Source organism: Cebus imitator, unplaced genomic scaffold, assembly GCF_001604975.1.
Source record: "Cebus imitator isolate Cc_AM_T3 unplaced genomic scaffold, Cebus_imitator-1.0 Scaffold260, whole genome shotgun sequence".
NCBI lineage: Eukaryota > Metazoa > Chordata > Mammalia > Primates > Cebidae > Cebus > Cebus imitator.
This window is the reverse complement of record NW_016107575.1, coordinates 2,932,302-2,951,706: the sequence shown is the minus strand read 5'-3', so window position 1 is coordinate 2,951,706 and position 19,405 is coordinate 2,932,302. Positions and strand designations below refer to the sequence as shown.

At 38.7% G+C, this 19,405-nt stretch overlaps 2 protein-coding genes, 1 non-coding gene and 1 pseudogene across 5 annotated transcripts in view; 1 reads left to right on the top strand and 3 right to left on the bottom strand.

The window, feature by feature from the left end:
• SSBP1 (single stranded DNA binding protein 1) overlaps positions 1-10,018 on the bottom strand; it is a 12,348-nt gene extending 2,330 nt beyond the window's left edge. The window contains exons 1-6 of one of the 3 annotated variants that reach the window (XM_017499767.2): positions 9,800-10,018; positions 9,072-9,138; positions 6,065-6,125; positions 4,899-5,039; positions 4,611-4,698; positions 2,715-2,803 (exon numbers count right to left, since the gene is read on the bottom strand). In XM_017499767.2, coding sequence (XP_017355256.1) covers positions 2,715-2,803; positions 4,611-4,698; positions 4,899-5,039; positions 6,065-6,125; positions 9,072-9,095 — 403 coding nt within the window. In that variant the 5' untranslated portion in view covers positions 9,096-9,138; positions 9,800-10,018. Of the gene's footprint in view, positions 1-2,714; positions 2,804-4,610; positions 4,699-4,898; positions 5,040-6,064; positions 6,126-6,207; positions 6,314-9,071; positions 9,139-9,706 lie in introns of those variants that run through there. The other 2 variants (XM_017499768.2, XM_017499770.2) reach the window with 2 other exon arrangements.
• The window catches only part of LOC108283446, a 26,328-nt pseudogene extending 14,012 nt beyond the window's left edge, over positions 1-12,316 (top strand).
• Positions 12,317-15,509: 3,193 nt separating this feature from the next.
• The window catches only part of WEE2 (WEE2 oocyte meiosis inhibiting kinase), a 23,080-nt gene continuing 19,184 nt past the window's right edge, over positions 15,510-19,405 (bottom strand). Inside the window, exons 10-12 of the mRNA XM_037728270.1 lie at positions 19,027-19,169; positions 16,782-16,924; positions 15,510-16,473 (exon numbers count right to left, since the gene is read on the bottom strand). Of these exons, the coding sequence (XP_037584198.1) occupies positions 16,436-16,473; positions 16,782-16,924; positions 19,027-19,169 (324 nt within the window). The 3' untranslated portion in view covers positions 15,510-16,435. The remainder of the gene's footprint in view (positions 16,474-16,781; positions 16,925-19,026; positions 19,170-19,405) is intronic.
• LOC119467106 lies at positions 18,311-18,474 on the bottom strand. Its single transcript, XR_005195636.1, has one exon. It is a non-coding gene; the product is annotated as a U1 spliceosomal RNA (small nuclear RNA).

Here is a 19,405-nt window from a genome sequence, read left to right as displayed (position 1 = left end):
AAAAAAAAAAAAAAAAAAGGTATGGTAGTTAAGATATGAACTCCAGAACAAAGGAAACAACAAAGATAAAAGGAAAATCTAAAAGACTTATAGAAACCATATAATATAATGTATGAATGTTTATGAAGTAATCAAGAAAATGTGAACACTTTGATATTTAGTAAAAAAAATTAACAGTAGTAAAAAAAATTAACAGTAAAAAAAATTAATAGCACAGTAGTTACATTTTCAAAAAGACATCTTATCTTGTAGAGATTCCTATAGAAATGTATGAATGAGCCTGATGCGGTGGCTCACACCTGTAATCCCAGCACTTTGGGAGGCTGAGGTGGGCGGATCACCTGAGGTCAGGAGTTCAAGACCAGCCTGACCAATATGGTGAAATCCTATCTTTAAAAAAAAATAAAATAAAATAAATAAATAAAAGAAATGTATGAATGAATGTATGTCTAGGATCTGTTTCAAAATAATCCAGATAGAGGACAAGTGACTGGAGGCATGGATGAAATAACATAGTCCATCGGCTAATACTGAAGTGATGCGGTAAGTGTTCATTTTACTATTTTACTCCTACATACGTTTGACATCTTCCATAGTAAAAAAAAAAAAAATTTGTTGAGAGTCTTGCTCTATTTCCCAGGCTGGAGTGCCGTGGTGTGAGCTCAGGTCGCTGCAAACCGCCTCCTGGGTTCAAGTGATTCTCGTGACTCAGCCTCCTGAGTAGCTGGGACTATAGGCACACATCACCAGACCCGGCTAATTTTTGTATTTTGTGTAGAAACAGGGTTTCACCATGTTCGCCAGACTGGTCTTGAACTCTTGACTTCAAATGATTCACTCACCTCGGCTTCTTGAAGTACTGGGATTACAGGCGTGAGTCACTGTACCCAGCCCAAAAGTTAATTTTTAAATGATATTATCTAATTTGGGCATATCTCCGAAGTTCATAAACACAGAGACGTTAATATAGTAAAATTAATTTTACTGCCATGTATTTACTTTAAAAAAGGCTTCTTAGTATTTACATCCATAAAAACAAACAAAAGCACAAAAATTAACATTGTCTAATTTTAGCAATTTATTCAAGAAAACTGAAAAACAGCACCATCTATCTCATTTAAAGACATATTTCCAATATAATTTAAATACACTAAAATTGTTTTGGTCAATTAGGTACTAAAAACAACTTTAATGATAAGTCAATTGAGGAGAATTTGTCATAGAATTCTTTAAAATATTTTAAAGTTTCTTTTATATATGCATTTTTGTTACAAATAAAAAATTCTTAACTATACCATATATTATTAAGATACACTTCTGAGGGGAAAATAAAAATAGTAAAACAAGCTCAAAGAAAAAAGAATAATGTAAAATTTCCAAATCCTGAATTGGTATTTTTTTTAACAGGACAGTAGTTATCACATTGCTATGCTATTTAGATCTCATTAATACATTTAAAAATAACACAATTTTACATTGAAAAAAATTTCTTAATGTCACCTACCGATGTCCAGAGGGGTATATTATTTTCAAAATTCTTACAGCGTTTTCAAAAGTTTAAAAACTCTTTCCTAGGGGACATCTTCTTAATCTTTTTTAAGCTTTATGTGTACATCTTTTCTATGTTGTATTTTGTTTAAAGGGAATATTAGGCCAGACCTAATGGCTCATGCCTGTAATTCCAGTATTTTGGGAGGCTGAGGTGGGAGGATCATTTGAGCCCAGGAATTTGAGACAAGCCTGGGTAATGTGGTGAAACCTCGTCTCTACAAAAAAAATTGAAAAATCAAGCCAGGAGTGGTAGTGTATGCTTGTTGTTTCAGCTACTTGGAAGAAGGCTGAGATGGGAGATCACCTGAGCCTGGGGAGGTAGAGACTGCAGTAAGCTGTGATCATGCTACTGCACTCCAGCCTGGTCATCAGAGGGAGACCCTATCTCAAACCAAAAAAAAAAAACGATAACATACAAACTTCTTGGCTGAGCACAGTGGTTCATGCCTGTAATCCCAGCACTTTGGGAGGCCAAGGCAGGTGGATCACCTGAGAGCAGTAGTTCAAGACGACCCTGACCAACATGGTGAAACCCCGTCTCTGTGAAAAATACAAAAATTAGCTGGGTATGGTTGGCAAGTGCCTGTAATCCCAACTACTTGGAAGGCTGAGACAGGAAAATCATTTGCACCTGGAAGGCGGAGGTTGCAATGAGCTGAGATCGTGCCATTGCGCTCCAGCCTTGGCAACAGAGAGACTCTGTCTCAAAAAAAAAAATAAAATAAAAAAACTTCTTAATTTCAAATAGAAATTTCAGCATACTAAGTACCAAAGCGGTTCCAAATAAATCTGCATGCTCACATTAGCGTAACTCTTATCTCGGCACGTGCTTCTTCCCAGTTAGGGCTAGATCCCTCCAAAAGACAATACATTAAGTTTTTGTGATTCTCAACAATAGGTACTGACCTTGACAATTCAGTTTTAGGCTTTATTCAAAAGTTACTTGTGAACTAAAATTGTGAGTATAAAAATAACTTTTTAAAGGAATGGATAAACGTAGAAACTCTTAGCAAGTAGAGAAACCAGAGTCATGGGCATCCCCTAGTGAGTTGCCTCACCTCACAGGAACTGGTACTGTCAACCCTAGTTACTTACAGTGTAGCTAAGCTTTTAAGAAAGAAAAGGAGAAGAAGAAAAAGCAGTTATTATCACACGCTTCTTACCAGCTATGATTGTTGTTGCTTGTCGCCTCACATTATTTTTATCCATGTATTCACCATAGTCTATTTTCCCTTCCACATAAATTCGAGACCTGATATAAATAAAATTTAGTTTTTAGCTGAGATCCTAATACGTTTTATAAGACTCAGGTCAGGGTGATACTGAGTACATGACAAGGATGAAATATATAATCATACATAATCTCATTTTTGCTACCACTTCTAAAGGTTCAGGATTAGGAGTACTGAAACAGTGTACAAACAGACTGGATAACATATAGATAAAACAAACAATGTTTTCATCTGTCAGCTATTCCCCTTATGGAAGTCAAAAATTAAAACAGTTCAGAGAGCAACTTAGCGGCAACTTTTAAATCTCTAGGAATAATTTCCAGTGTATCATTTTCCTTAATCTTTGATTTTGGAGTCCCCAGCACACTTGATTTTCATTTACTTACCAATTCTTTTCTATAGTGAGGTTCATGACCTTAGAAACTTAGATGATTAAAATTCAAAATATGGATTTACAGCTTAGTATAATATTACTAAAACTATTTCTACACTGTATCAGCTTAGTATACCATTTAGAGGTAAATACTAAGACTATCTCTACACTATCTTGAAGGCTAAACTAGATAACAAACCTAACCATGATTTTCAAGGGTGGAAAAATGACAATAGCACCAGTTTTGAGAGTCTGCAGCACCAAAAAAGTACAACACAGAAAGATTAGTAAAATGTCAAGTGCTCCCCACCCCCCACACAAATCCATCAATCAGTAAGTGGGAGTGCAGACACTTACCTTGAAATACCTTATATGTGTTTGTGTGTATGTGCACATACTCACAAACACATACATAAAGGACAATGAAGATACATATGAAGAAAAGCTAATCAGTTATTGAAAAGAAAAATTTCAGTGATTGCTATTTTTCATGAAATTTGTTTTATTTCTAAAACAAGTATACTTCTAAACATATTAACTATTAATACAACTGCTGTTACACACACCATGTTGTCCTTCCATGAGTTTGGAAAAGATGCCTTTTATACATACTCAATTCACGCATTCCCAAGGGAACTATGAAGCCTATAGAAACACATCAAATATGACGCTGGGTGCGGTGGCTCACGCCTGTAATCCCAGCACTTTGGGAGGCTCAGGCAGGTGGATCAACTGAGGTCAGGAGTTCAAGACCAGCCTGGCCAATATGGTGAAACTCCATCTCTACTAAAATACAAAAAAATAGCCAGGTGTGGTGGTGGGTGCCTGTAATCCCAGCTACTCAGGAAGCTGAGGAAGCAGAATTGCTTGAACCCAAGGGGTGGAGGCTGCAATGAGCCGAGATTGCGCCATTGCACTCCAGCCTCGGCAACAAGAGTGAAACTCTGCCTCAAAAACAAAAAAAAGAAAAAGAAAAAAGAAAATCAACTATAAAATAACTGCCATGAAGATTAAGTCAGTGTCAGGCTTCAGACATTCCAGATCCTCTGCTGGAAACGTCGTATGGATGCCAACAGGCAAGAAGCCACCCTCAGCATCCCTGGTCACAGAGGCACAGGAACTCCTAAAAGCATGCTACATCATTTGCTCATATGGCACTTGATACACTTTGCCTTCTCTCCTGCCTCACCTATTTCTATTTATGTACACACCTTGTTTGCCCTGAACTCTAAGTTCTTAGAAAGCTAAAAATATGTTTTTTATACCTTTGAATTAGTCACACATGGCAACATGCCATGCATATTGTATCAAGGACTTAATAAATACCTCTTAAATTAATAGAGTCACTAGTAGTACTCAGGGATTTAAGAGGCTACACACTCCTTGCCATGAGAACACTTCCTATCAGTTCTTTTAACCATTCAATCCATAAGATCCTTCCTTCTTCAACTTACCCCTTTCTCACATACTGATATGCCACATCTCTGAGGCCTGGCCGGAATACTGATATTCTGTGCCACGTTGTCTTTTGACTGACATCGCCTAAATCATAAGAATAGGAAATTGGTTACAAATGCCAACAGACAACATGCTCAGGAAAGCCAATGTCACAATTTCTAAGAGAACAAACAGAATGAAAGACAGATCTTGTTTAAAGTGGTTTATCTCTAAATTAGATAACTGGCAATAAATAATGTCTATTTATTGCTGATAAAATTAAAACCCCAGTCTTTTCTACTCACCCATTTGGTAAGCTTCACTTTCCCCTGATCGCCACATCTCATTTGTTGCTAGAGAAAATATTGTGACTGGATTTTTTCCTTCCGCCTGTCTCAAGACAGGGTCCTGACCCACTCGCCCAAGTAACTGCACACGATTCAGGGCTGAAATGCAACATCAAGACCAAATGAGACAGAGAACCTGCTATAGACTGAATATTTGTGCTCCTTCCCCCAAAATTTGTATGTTGAAGCCCTAACCCTCAAGGTGATGGTACTTGGAGGTGGGAGTCCTTAAAAGGTAATTAGGCTTAGATGACATCATGATGGTCAGGTGTCCATACAGAAAAAGGAAGAGTTCAGAACTTTCTGTCTCTACCATGTGAAAACACAGTAAGAAGCAGACCATCTGCAAGCAAGGAAGAGGGCCCTCACCAAAAGCCCAGTCTTACTGGCACACTAATCTTGGACTTTTAGCCTCCAGAACTGAGAGAAATAAATGCTGTTGGCTAAGCCACCTGGTCTATGGTATTATCTTATAGCAGCCTATAAGCTGACCATTAAAGAAATCCACACCTATGATTGAAAGAAATGTCCAGAAGAAATACTATAAATATTACTTCAACTTCAATCTCTGTATTAAGTAAAACTCAAGTTCTAGAAGATCAGAAAATAAGGGATGAATACGGAAAGGTTACAAGAGAAAAGAGAGTTGACAAGAAAGAAGAAAATAGTCAGAGAAAGCAGCCCCACAAAACAAACTGTAAGCTCTATATCTTAAATTCTTTTTTAAGATATCTTTTTTAACTGACTGTGGAACAAAAAGAACAAATCTGAGATCTGAAAATCTTTATAAATACAAGGGAATATTTCTGTAAAGACACAATATCTTTTACAATCTCGGCCTGCAATAACATAACCTGGGAAGACTCAGATAACCAAACATGACTCAGGAAATTCTTATGCAGAACAGTAATGATGAGAATGAGTAGTCACTGGCTGATAAGAATAGGGGCTCAGTTTATACTATGTGTCCACAGCCTGATGGGTCATAACCAAGATCTGAAGAGCAAATGTGAGCTAAAGGCACAATAACATGGTTAACCTAACCAGCATACCTCTTCTACAGCACATCTGAGATCAGCAAATTGCCAAAAATAACATTTTAAACTTGGAAATTAGCTACTCACATCTTTCAAGAATCAAACTGGCAGCTGCTTCGGACGCATGTCTTACAGACTGATGAAGTACCTACGAAGAACAAATGAATAACATGGCTTTAATTTTTTAGTTAAGGCAAATGCCAACAGAAGAATTACTCACATTCATTCACCATTTAGTCAGTAGTTCCTATAAATTCCAGAAGAGACGAGAAGTTCTTCCCATGTTCTCCCAACAGAGTGCCAGAAGGACGAGGCAAACACTTCAAGAGCAGCATGCTGCAGAAGTCCAAAGGCACAAGGAAGGTACTAGAAGCCATGCTCAAGAGTTAATTTATAGTCCTCCTGTTTCTTTTGCAACAATCTTCCTGATTATGGCACTTCTGTGTTCACACACAGAAGGAAAAATCAAAACAGTAGCACTTTAACATTACAGAGTATGAAAATGTTTTTAATCTAACGTGTACCTAAGAGTTGCTGCCAAGTATTTTCAGAATCCAGCTTTCATTAGCTGGAGAGACAAAATGTACTATACATATCCAATACATACATCACCTTTTTTTTTCTTTTTTTTTTAATATAAACAACTGGTATATTATTGCTATATATTATTGCTATATTTTGGTTATAGACTTTAGAAATTAAGAAATTTAGATCCAATATGGGTACTGATTTAATCCATCATTAAACCAAAGGAGACTTAAAGAGATGTTTTATAATAAATAATTTAATAAACAGATTAATAACATATGCAATAATCTAACAGGTGTCAGGAGGTGTGGAATAAATACAATGGCATTACTTAAGCCTCACTCTCAGCCATAATGAACAGCTAGTTTAGAGTGGGGTCCCTAACCTCCAGGGCCGAGGACTAGCAGAGGTCTGTGGCCTTTTAGAAACTGGGCTGCAAAGCAGGCAGTGAGCGGCAAGCATTACTGACTGAGCTCTGTCTCCTGTCAGATCAGCAGCGGCGTTAGATTCCCCTGGAGTGCAAACCCCATTATGAACTGCACATGCAAGGGATCTAGGTTGTGTGCTCCTTATGTGAATCTAACTAATGCTTGATGCTCTGAGGTGAAACGGTTTCATCCTGAAACCATCCTTGCAGCACCCTCCTCCTCCATGGAAGAACTGTCTTCCATGAGACCAGTCCTTGGTGCCTAAAAGGTTGGGGACTGCTGGTTTAGAGAATGAGAAATAGGTTAAATTCCAACAAAACAATACATTATTAAACTAATCACATGAATGACTTTCTGACATGGGAACAGGAACATATTCCAAAATCAGACCCTGTGTCTATGAAACTGCCTTCCCCTGGTTGCTCATTCAGAACTTTAAGGGAATTAGGATACATCAAATATGATTAACCTGAAGCGTTTCATTTCAAAATAAGCAAAAATTATGATAGTCAATATCTACTTCATAAGGCTATTTCAAAAATTAAACAGCTTCTGCAGTGAAGTTAGCCTAATATAGTTTCTATAAATATTTCATGGGAAATTTCATTCCTTCAGTGCATCCAAAAAAAGGTCTAATAAATTTGGTTCTTTGATTAAACACAAAGATTCAACTGTCCAAGTCAAAGTCATATCATTGTCAGAAAAGGCAGTCACTACCACATAATAGCAACAATCATTACTGAATATCAGCTAAGAAATTTATCTATTATCAATTCTAAAACCAAATGTAAAAGTATCCCCATTTAGAGCTGAGAAAACAACCTCAGAGAGACTGCAGAACTTGCCCAAGATCCTGCAGGAAGTATGTGGCAAGTGATCTCAAGGACCCAGGGCCCTCTGGCACCAATGTTACTGCTTTCCCAAAGCCCTCTGCTGCCTCCTTAATTTCAAGAGCCACTGTAAAGATAGGAGTACACACCACTGAATTCAGAGTACAGAGAGCTAGCCATTCTATTAGATAAACATTTTCAAAGTGGCAATACTGTTAATATAAAAAGCACAAGTCTACCAATCAAATAAACACCAACTCCCTGGGTACTGCTGGCTACCTAATCCTATCACTAAACTTAGGGGCAGAGGGTGGATAAGAAAATAAAGATATGAGTACAACATTCTATAGAATCAAACTGCTAACTAGAACCTGTGTCATGATTATGGGAATGTACTCATTTGAGTGCTCAGACAAGCTATACCTCATAAATCTTACACAGTAACAATGTCTCATTTTGGGCACACAAAAATCAAGACGTACTGGAGAGGATTAGGAAAGGATTATTTGGATAATTTTTTAAATTAAACTTTTGACTTTCATTCAAAGACATTTTAATACTGTAACATTAGTGTTATTGAAAAATAACTTTTTCATGTTTCACATTTCAATACAGAAAAATTAGATTAAAGATACATATAAGTTAAAGAGGGGATCAAAGAATATAAGATTAAGGTGGGGAAAATGATAGCATCATGGAGGAAGTGATTCTTCATTGGTCTTCACAGAAGGATAGGGAGTAGGAGAGAAGTATGATAAAGAATTTGCTGCCCAAATGTGTTAAGGAAAAATGGTAGTCTACGCCGGCTCAAGGTGGGCTAGAGTGACTGGAAAAGTGAGGAGCCAGATTAAGTGGAATGAGAAGGAATTTTCTACATAGTGAAATCTGTGGTGACCATTGAGATGTGAGCTGCCTTCTTCAGTGTGGAAAGATAGGGGAAGAGGAACGTTTAGCAACACAGGAGGTAGATGGTCAAAAAAGCAACTACATGTCTTAAAAAAAAAGTTGGAATGATGATTCCTATAGTCCTTAGGTCACTAAAGATCTTTAATCTCCTATCACTGGTGAAATTCAAGCAACACACGTTTTAAAAATTAATGATTCCTATTACATTATGTGAATAAACCTCAACTTTTTTTTTAGTGAACATAATTTACACTGGAAAAATCCATCCCCAGTCCTCCATATCAAACGAATACAGAGGTGGGTGGGTGAGCTCCCAGGTCTTTTGCCCCTGTAGTTAAAAGCCTAAAGATGTCTGATCACTGTGTCTGACAGTAATACATCTCAATACAGACAAGTGACTACCTGTAATACAGGTCTTCGAAACATGGCTTCTATTTTCTTTTCTTACAGTCTAATCTTTAGGCTGTTCCTGAAGGGAAAAAAAAAAGAAGAAAGAAACATTACATCTTATGGCAAAAGCAATTTTGCCACCACAACATACCAACATTCCTGCACACCTGGTGAGAATTCCTTCCTCCCGCCCAAATACACTCACACCTGTTATGTCTTTTTGGTCCCAAATAACTTCCTCTTTCTCCAACCCATGCACACAATTTTGATTCTGAGTTAATCCCACTTCCAATCCACTGTCTTCTCAAATTTCATTACAATGCAAGCTCCCTTAGGGCAGAGATTTTTATCTGCTTTATTCACTGCCATTTTCTAAACTTCTAAAAAAAAGTTCTTAACGCATAGTGGGGGCTCAATAAATATTAGCGTCACCAAGGGACTTATATCTGAAACCTGTTGCTGAAAAATTACTGCCTTCATCTCCGTTAACAAACGCCAAGCAGCGTAGAAACCCCCGGGTTACCCAGCCACACGGTCGGGGGAGACCGATGCCCTTTCCTGGAGGTGGCGCCACCCTGAAAACCGAGAACTGGGAGGAAACCACGCTGTCCTCCGCACAACTGAGAAGGAAAGGGCCACACACCTACACAGAACCAACTCCCGATCCACGCAGGATCGCGCGCAGCCAAAACACACGACTCCAGCACTTCTTTCACGTCTGCCCTCTCTGCCTCCCTCACCTGACGCTCTAACCCGGCAAGTCAGGGGATCACTTCCGGGGCACAGGGAACGCGAAGCTGGCGAGATGAAAAGGGAAAGAGAAACTCCGCAACGTGCGCCTTGGAAATACTGCCGGCCAGCTCTGTGGGAAACGCCTCCCCTTAACTCTGAAGTTCCGCGAGCTTCTCTTTGGGCCCGCGAGGATGGATCAACGCCGCCAAGTGGTAAATTTGGAAAGTTTCAAGTTTCGAATGAAATGAAATTACGTGATGAGGTTCCTCACCGGGCCCGGGAGGGGGCGAGATAGGCAAAACAGAATAGCTCTGCCTGGTGGGGAAAAAAAGCAAAAGATTGATGACAGGCCTAGTCGACAAAGTGCGGCCTGTCTCTCCAAAAAATATAAAAATTAGCTGGGCGTGGTGGCGCGCGCCGGTGGTCCAAGCTACTCGGAAGGCTGAGGTGGGGGGAATCACCTGAGCCCGGGAAGTCGAGGCTGCAGTGAGCCCAGATCGCGCCTCTGCACTCCAACCTGGGCAACAGAGTGAGACTCTGTCTCAAAAAAAAAAAAAAAAAAAAAAAAAAAGGAAGAAAGGAAGGAGAGGAAAGGAGGGAGGGAGGAATAAGGAAGAAAAGAAGGAAGAAGGAAAAGGAAGGAGAGAAAAATGTGAAGGGAGGGAGGGAGGGAGGAAGAAGGAAGGAAGGAGAGAGAAATGTGAAGGGAGGGAGGGAAGAAGGGAGGAAGAAAGGAGGGAGAAATGAGGGAGGGAAGGAGGGAGGGTGGGAGGGAAAATTTCCCAGGCCTGTTAAAGCACTAGAAAAGCAGAAAAAGAAAGGGGAGCCAGGGAAGGGCTGACAAATTGTGAAATTTAAGGGAACACCAGAAAAACTGGTAATCAAATAATATTTGAATGTAATATTTTAAAACATAAAAATGCAAGAAATCCAGGAGGAACAAAACAAGAGTCATGTGTAGCTTAACAGGGAAAGGCCTGAGGAATGAGTCATTAGGCGATTTTGTTTCTGTGTGCACAACATAGAATGTACTTTCACAACCTAGATGGTAAAGCTTGCTACACAGCTAGGCTGTGTGGTGTGGCCTGTTGCTTCCAGGCTGCAAACCTGAACAGCATGGGACTGTACTGAATAGCAGACCATTGTAATACATGGTAAGTATTTGTGTGTCTAAACATATGTACACATGGAAAATGTACAGTACAAATACAGTATAAAAAATTAAAATGGTACACCGGTATGGGGCACTTAGCATAAATGGAGCTTGCAGAACTGGAAGTTGCTGTGGGTGAGTGAGTGGTGACTGAACATGAAGGCCTAGGACATTACTGTACCTCACTAAACACTTCATAAACACTATACACTTAGGCTACACTAACTTTATAAAAAATATTTTTCTTCCTTCAGTAATAAATTAACTTTAGCTTACTATAACTTTATAAATCTTTAAAAAAAAATTTTTTTTAGACGAAGTTTCACACTTGTTGCCCAGGCTGGAGTGCAATGGCGCTCAGCTCACTACAACCCCAGCCTCCTAGGTTGAAGTGATTCTCCTGCCTCAGCCTCCCAAGTAGCTGGGATTACAGGCGTGCCCCACCACGCCCAGCTAATTTTGTATTTTTTAGTAGAGACGGGGTTTCTCCGTGTTGGTCAGGCTGGTCTCGAACTCCTGACCTCAGGTGATCCGTACCCCCCTCATGCTGGGATTACAGGCAGGAGCCACTGCACCCAGCCAAATCTTTTAATATTTGTTATGCTTTAACTGTTTTGTAATAACAATTAGCTTAAAACACACACTGTACCACTGTACAAAAGTATTTTTCTTATATCCTTATTTTATAAGCTTTTTTTCTACCTTTGCTTTTTTTTCCTTAACTTTTCAACCTTTTTTAAAAAACTAAGACATAAACACACACATTAGCCTAAGCCTACAAAGGGTCATTATGATCAATCTCAGCCTTCCACCTCCACGTCTTGTCCCACTGGAAGGTCTTCAGAGGCAGTGACACACAGGGAGCTATCATCTCCTGTGATAACAATGCCTTCTTCTGGAATCCCTCCTGAAGGACCTGCTCGAGGCTGTTTTACAGTTAACTCTTTTAAAATAAGTTAATAAAAAGTATAGTGAATACATAAACCAGTGACATAGTCATTATTATCAAGTAACACGAGTAATACATTGCATTCTGATGTTTTAGCACGTACGATGTCACTAGACAATAAGAATTTTTCAACTCCATTGTAATCTTATGGGACCGCTGTTGTATATGCACTGTTGTAAATGCAGTCTTTTTCCAAAACATCATTACACAGTGCATGACTGTATTAACATTGTAACTGAACACAGGATCCAAGCCGCATTAGAGCCTGAGGCACAAGGAGGAATGTGCACCCCTACGTGTATGTGTTTCTGTATTTTTTTAAATTGGGGCTAGGAAGGTTACTGGGGGGCTGAAGGGAAGGTGGGGGTCGTTAGTGGGTACAAAAGAGAATAAATAAGACATACTATTTTGTTTGTTTATATATATAGTTTATTGCACTTTAGGTTCTGGGGTACCTATGCAGAATATACAGGATTGTTGCATAGGTACCTACATGACAATATGGTTTGCCACCTCCATCCCCCCGTCACCTATATCTGGCATTTCTCCCCATGTTATCCCTCCCCAACCTCCCTACCCACCGCTTTCCCTCTCCTATTCCCCCACAACAGACCCCAGTGTGTGATGCTCCCTTCCCTGTGTCCATGTGTTCTCATTGTTCAACACCTGCCTATGAGTGAGAACATGCGAAGACCTACTACTTTTTATGGCACAATAGGGAGACTATAGTCAATAATTACTTAATTGTACATTTTAAAATAGCTTGAGTGTCATTGGATTGTGTATAACTCAAACCATAAATGCTTAAGAGGACAGACACCCCATCCCCCGTGATGTGCATAATTCATGTTACAGGCCTGTATCAAGACATCTAATGCACCCCATAAATATATATACCTACTTTGTACCCACAAAACTTAAAAAAGACAAAAACAAAAAAATTTTTAATTAAAAAAATTTTGGCCAGGTCCAGTAGTAGCTCACATCTGCAATCCCAGCACTTTGGGAGGTTGAGGTAGGTGGATCACTTGATCCTAGGAGTTCAAAATCAGCTTGGGGAACATGGTGAAACCTTGTCTCTACAAAAGATGAAAAAATTATCTGTGTATAGTGGTATGTGCTTGTAGCCCCAGATACTAGGGAGGCTGAAGTGGGAGGATAGCTTGAGCCTGGGAGCTTGAGCCTTCAGTGAGCCATGATCACACCACTACACTCAAGCCTGTGCAACAGAGTGAGGCCCCGCCTCAAAAAAAAAAAAAAAAAAAAAAAAAAAAAAAAAAAAAAAAAAAAAAAAAATATATATATATATATATATATATATGTGTATGTATATATATATATATATATAAATCAATATATATATACATACCAATATATATACACATATATTTCCAGAACATTAAAGTAGTTGAAGTATTGGAAAGAAAATTTTTAAAGTAGATATAACAACAAAAAAAAAACAGAATTGTATTAATAAAAACCTTCCCCCAAACTGAGAGGAAGCCAAGAAACCAAAGAATGACCCAGACAAGTCCAGCTTGGCGAGTAGATGAGTTTATCAGGATTTACATATGAGGCACTCCCGGAAGGCAGCAGGACAGCTGTAGAGATCCACCTGGCCTCTCATCCCTAAGATACTTGTAAGCTAATTTTCTGGCTTTTTGCCTGCTGTGTGTATGTGATGGAACTGTTTTCTTTGGCAGGTTCTCAGATATTCTCTGGGATATTTGGCTTGTCAGAAACACCTGCTCCTTGGCTGGTCACCATGATCTTGGCACATGGCCTGGCCTTCAGGATTCAGGCAGTGGACATACACTCTTTAGTAGCCAGGGAGGACCCGTCACACTACAGGTATATTAAAATTCACAACATTGTTTTAAGTTTAAATATTTATGCCAAGATGGAATTTAATATAACTTTACTCTTCATGGAAGTAAACTGATCAGTAATGTTTTCAAATCTACTTCTTTCTTGTTTTGAGAGAATTGCCATGTCTCACAATTTTTCTTGACCAAGTAACAATCTTAAGTAATTTTAATTAGCTTACTGATCTTGTCTTTATTTAAAATCTTGGTATTTATTCATCTTGAATTTTTTTCATTAGTTTTAGAATATTTTACTAAAGTGTCACAAATCCTGATTGCTGAGTTTCTTGGTGCCCCTTAAATTCTGTCTAATTCATGCTAAGAATCTGGGAATCTAGAAGGATGCTCAAAGAGGCCTAAAAATTTTTTTAATTGAGGACTTAGAATAGTGACTCCAATATATTTTTGTATCAGAGATTCTGTTTCAGAAACCTAAATTTTGCATTTTGATGAGGAAGCCCTGAAACCTCTCCATAGGATACACACACATACACACACACACACACACACACACACACACACACACACACACACTGTAGTTTGGCCCAGTTTATTTCTCCCTGAATTAAAAGGCTTACAGCTATACGAATCCATTGGTAGAGACCAGGACTGGCAATGCTTTACCATAAATAGAAAGCTTTGGACAGTTTTGCTGTAAATTATCCATTTTTAAAGAAATTTTAATCAGATTTTTACTTTGATTTTAAATTATCTTTTCTAAAGCCTCATAACTGCTAAAAAATTACAGCACTTATTACCTACACTGATTAACAAGAGCGAAACTCCGTCTCAAACAAAAAAAAAAAGAGAATGTTTCAAAAGCAATTTAACAACACTTGTTATTATGGCTATTTTTTAAATTAAAACAACACACGACAATTTTTATGTAATTCAAGATTGAAAATATGGTTCATCTAGAGATATAAAGCCATAGTTGTTCAGGCTAAAAGGTTCATATCTTTCAATATTCATCTTTCTACAGCTTTCAATAAATGGCCTCTCTAAATTGGTACATGTCTTAGAGTTTAGACCAGTAAAGCTCAGTAGTATTTCTCTAGATCTCAAGACTATCTTTTGGTACCTTAATGTAACATATTTTCTAAAGTATTAAATTTATCATCTTTAGTGTTACCAGCCCAATGATGTTAATGAAATAATTGTGATAATTAGTTACTGAGTTATATCATGACCTCTGTGCAAAAATAAAACTTACTGAGATAAGTGTCTAACTGAAATGGAAGGGATGAAATGCCAAGGCCAGTGAAGACCCAGTCCCTCGCACTCAATAGCATCTATGCAGATATATACATACTATTTTAGTGACATCCTGCTACACTGTAGATTGTACAGGGCTGGTGGGGGGCGGGGTAGAGAGAGAGAGAGAGAATCAGATCCATTCAGGTGTGAAGCCAGGCTCTGCGGAACACAGTAGAGAAGAGGTTGTAGACCCAGATAATCATAGTTATCAATGCCTGAGAAGACTGGTATAACCAAACAATTCTCATCTATACATCTGTACATCAGATGTACTTAATCATTTACCTATTTCTAAATCACAAATTGTGGTTGACCTTGTACAATACTACAAGGGACATGGCCTGGTGCGTGTAGTGGGGGCGAGGAGGCAAGAGATAAACTAACCCCATTTTATAATTTTGAATAGAGTCTAGCAAAGAAAAATGGCAATGGACTATAGGAAGAACATCACCACACGTAACTGCATGGAAAGAATTGCTATTCCAAAGCAAAACAAATAATAGTATTAGGGTTTATTCAATTTAAAAAATGTAATTAGCTCTTTAAAATGAGGGGAAAAAAAGAAAATCAAGCAGCACAAAAGCCATTATCATTAAAAGGTTGCGTTCACTAAGATGACACAAACAGAACTTATCAAATACCTTTAAGACCAACATAATTTTCCAGCAGAGCCTGACCATTATTAACTTTTGGATTTGTGAAGCTGGGACTTGCCACCAAGACCTGTTACTACCAACCCACTGAATTATCTTACCCTTTTATTCATAAAATGTTCTCCAACATAAATTTCTCATTCTTTGTTAGTTACATTTTACAAAGAAGAATACTTTACTTGTAGTTAGGCTTTGGACAAGATAAAAACCTTTATTTAAAAATACAGTGTTCTATTCCTTTTAAAATGTATACAGAAAAAGGATTTCAATAAAATAGGATTAAAAAACAGGAAACAAAGCCAAATTCTCATAAAAATCAAGAGAAATTGGTGAGACCCAGAATATCAAACCAACCAGAACAGCCAGGGGAGAGGCAGGGCAAATAGATGGAGAACAGCCACAGTCACACTAAGTTTTCCTTGAAGCCCCTCCCACAGCATTTTTGTTCTGCAAGTTAACAACCAGCTCAAAGATGTCCAAGTTGCATAGAGTCTAACTTTTACCCACCTCACATAATAGTGAAGCCATTTATTTAATAAATACAGTATCAGAAAGGGTATACATTAGGAGACCTGCTTCCTCAAGCTGAGAATTCTCTTTTAGGAGTGGCATCCTATAACTTGGGAAGCACTGTGGAAATCCAGGCACATTTTCTGTTAGCTATTACTTCAACTCTAAACTAAATTCTATTTCTTTCTATGTACAATAAGTCCCTGGATCCTTGGTGGGGAATTGGGCAACAGCAACCTCATAATCCATAGGCCAAATCAATGGCTGTTTCCTTTTCTTCCTTCATGTTCTCCAGCTGTTTATCAAAAGCATGAGAGGTAAATAAATTGTTGATCAATGGCATTAGGAATATAACAACAGAGAAGAGAAATAGCTTCCAATTATTGTATCTGGGACCACTGCTAATACAAAGCCTTACTAGCTTTAGGATCTTGGCTATAAATGCTAAGTTAGTAGTAGCTTTTGAAATCCTTGGGCATTCAAGTTGGCTAATTTTTTTTATTTTATAAGGGGAAGGTTGGGACAGCTAATGTCTGTTTCTGGAGGTTCTACAGTAAAAGGTTGGCTAGTGCAAAATGAGTTCTTAAGGGGAGGATTACTGACAGGTAAAGCTTGAAGACCTTGCACTCTTTCCTCCCACCAGGCGTTTTGTACTTCTTGATCCTGTGTGGGTCCCAGAGATCCAAGTGTCACCATGATGGATGTCTCCCTGGGGTGACTGGGCCTGCTGGGCTTCTCTCAGTTCCCTGAAGTGCAAGGGGGAAAAAGCAAAGGCTACTTGATCTCCAATCAGAGATACATATGATCAAAACTAATATATGAATGTTTGTCTTTTTGTTTCAGTATTTACTTAAATAAAAAGCTTGAGCTATATACAGAACGGAAAATTCCGTCACTATGGATGTCAACAAAAATGGCTGACACACACATGCCATCCAACATGGTAGGTTTAGCTTCCCAGACTCTGCTGATTGGAGTATAAATGATCTTTAAAATGTGTTAAATTAAGTGAACAGCTTCTTCAGACTACATATGAAAGCTACCAGGGTCAACAAACCACAACTTCTGAGTCAAATCTCGCCCATCACCTATATTTATAAATAAAGTCTTATTGGAACAGAGCCACTCATTTATGTTGTCGATGACTGTTTTTAGACTATAACAGCAGAGTTGAAGTCATTACAGCAGAAAGCATATGGTCCACAGAGCATAAAATATTTACCATCTAGCCCTTCACAAAACAAGTTTTCCAACACTTGGTCTAGACCAGTGGTCTGCAACCTTTTTGGAACCAGGGACTGATTTCAAGGAAGACAATTTTCCTATGGATGGGGGTTGGGGGAGGAGATGACTTCAGGATGAAACTGTTCCACCTCAGATCATCAGGTACTAGATTCTTAGAAGGAGTGCACAATCTAGATCCCTCGCATGCACAGTTCACAATAAGTTTCGTGCTATGAAAATCCAGTGCCACCACCGATCTGACAGGAGACAGAGCTCAGACGGTAGTGCTCACTTACCCACTGCTCACCTCCTGCTGTGCAGCTCATTTCCTATCAGGCCACGGACTGGTACTGGTCCATGGCCCATGGGTGGGGACTCCTGGTCTAGACAATTTCAAAATGCTGTTAGCCCCATCTTTATGATGGGTGCCCATCACTGGTACTGGCTGTGATAGTCACCCGTGTCTCCACAGCTGGCTTCCCAGAATGTACACATCACACCTTAAGATGTACTTATATATATTCTTTTGAACAACATATATAAGTATAGTACTTTGTACTTTCTTTATTAGTTGGGACAATGGAATTCAAAACTAGAACAGAAAAATATTAAGTGGCTTATTAGGAAAATGTATCTGACTAAAGGCCAAGAGTCTCTACAACTTATCCTTAATACTAAGAAATCAGTTTAGGGATGCTTCAAAGCTAATCTTTCCAAGATGGATAATTGTATATCCAAGAGAAGTTGGACTTCTAAGCTTACTTTAAGCAAAGACAAATTTTCATTTTCTTCTTTTGTATTTTCAGTGGTGTACAGTATATGTAATAATTACTCAAAAATGCCTTCAGAATACTGCTCTTCTCCAATTCCACCCCATTGAATTCCCACTTTTTTTCTTTTTTGTTTTTCAGGGGAAAGTGTGAACGCAGTCCCTCACTACCACAAATTATGTAGTCGAGTTTCCCACATTTGGGGAAATGGCAGGGGTCAGCACATCCAGAGTGCAATGGATGACCCTCACCTTGGGAAAACCACCTTCGTGATGATGGCATCTTCCCTGCCAGGAAAATATTCAAATTCCCATTTATTGAAGGATTAACAAGTAAATTTATGCATGAATACAAGCCTACATGAGTAGGAGAGCAGATTGTTTTCTTTGCTCAAAAAAATAAACTTTCCTCTAAATGTGTACCAGTACAGTATGTCTACCTGCCTGCCCTAACACTTAATGGGTTTCTAAAATAGCTCTTACTCATCTTACCTGTGGTTATATTAGGTGATCACCAACCAGTTACCTAGATACCCACTGCCACTCAGAATCCTAAGTTTTCTTTACTGGTATTTCCTTATATTCCTCACTCTTGCTTCCTTTGCTTACATTAACTGGAATTTTCTCTCTCTCAAGCAGCCTAATCACAGAGCCTTCCAGCCCCATGCTATGAAGAGCCACATACTGCCAGTTCCTTGTGGACCGGGACCTATGTATTATGATGGTGAATACACACACACACATACTCATATACGCACCCCTAAATCCATAGAGAAGACACACTAGACTAGACTGGTCATACCATTATGAGTAGTGCTCAGATTCTTTCTTGACCTCCATCATCCAAAAATATACCTTTCCAGTGTGGCTGTCTTGAACTTTTCCAAATTTAGCTGCTGTTGGAGCTCTTCTGTTTTTCCCAGGGAAGGCCGGAGGACTCGATTACTGGCCAGAGCTGCTGCAGAAGGTCTCTGTTCAGGATCAGGCTGGATCATGTTCTGATGATATAGGACAAGAGGAAAAAAACAGAAGTTTCACTGTTGGGAAAAGTCTTCCCACTCAAGCCAATTCCAGCCCAGCTTCTGCTGATGGATTTTGTAAGACCTTGTTTCTACTTTGTGCAGAGGAAAGAAAGAAATGAAAGCTGAGTCTCACCTTGGACAGGAGGATTGTCTCCATGTCTGGTAGCATCAGTTGTCCACACCTTTGATTTGTCTTTTTTTTTTTTTTTTTG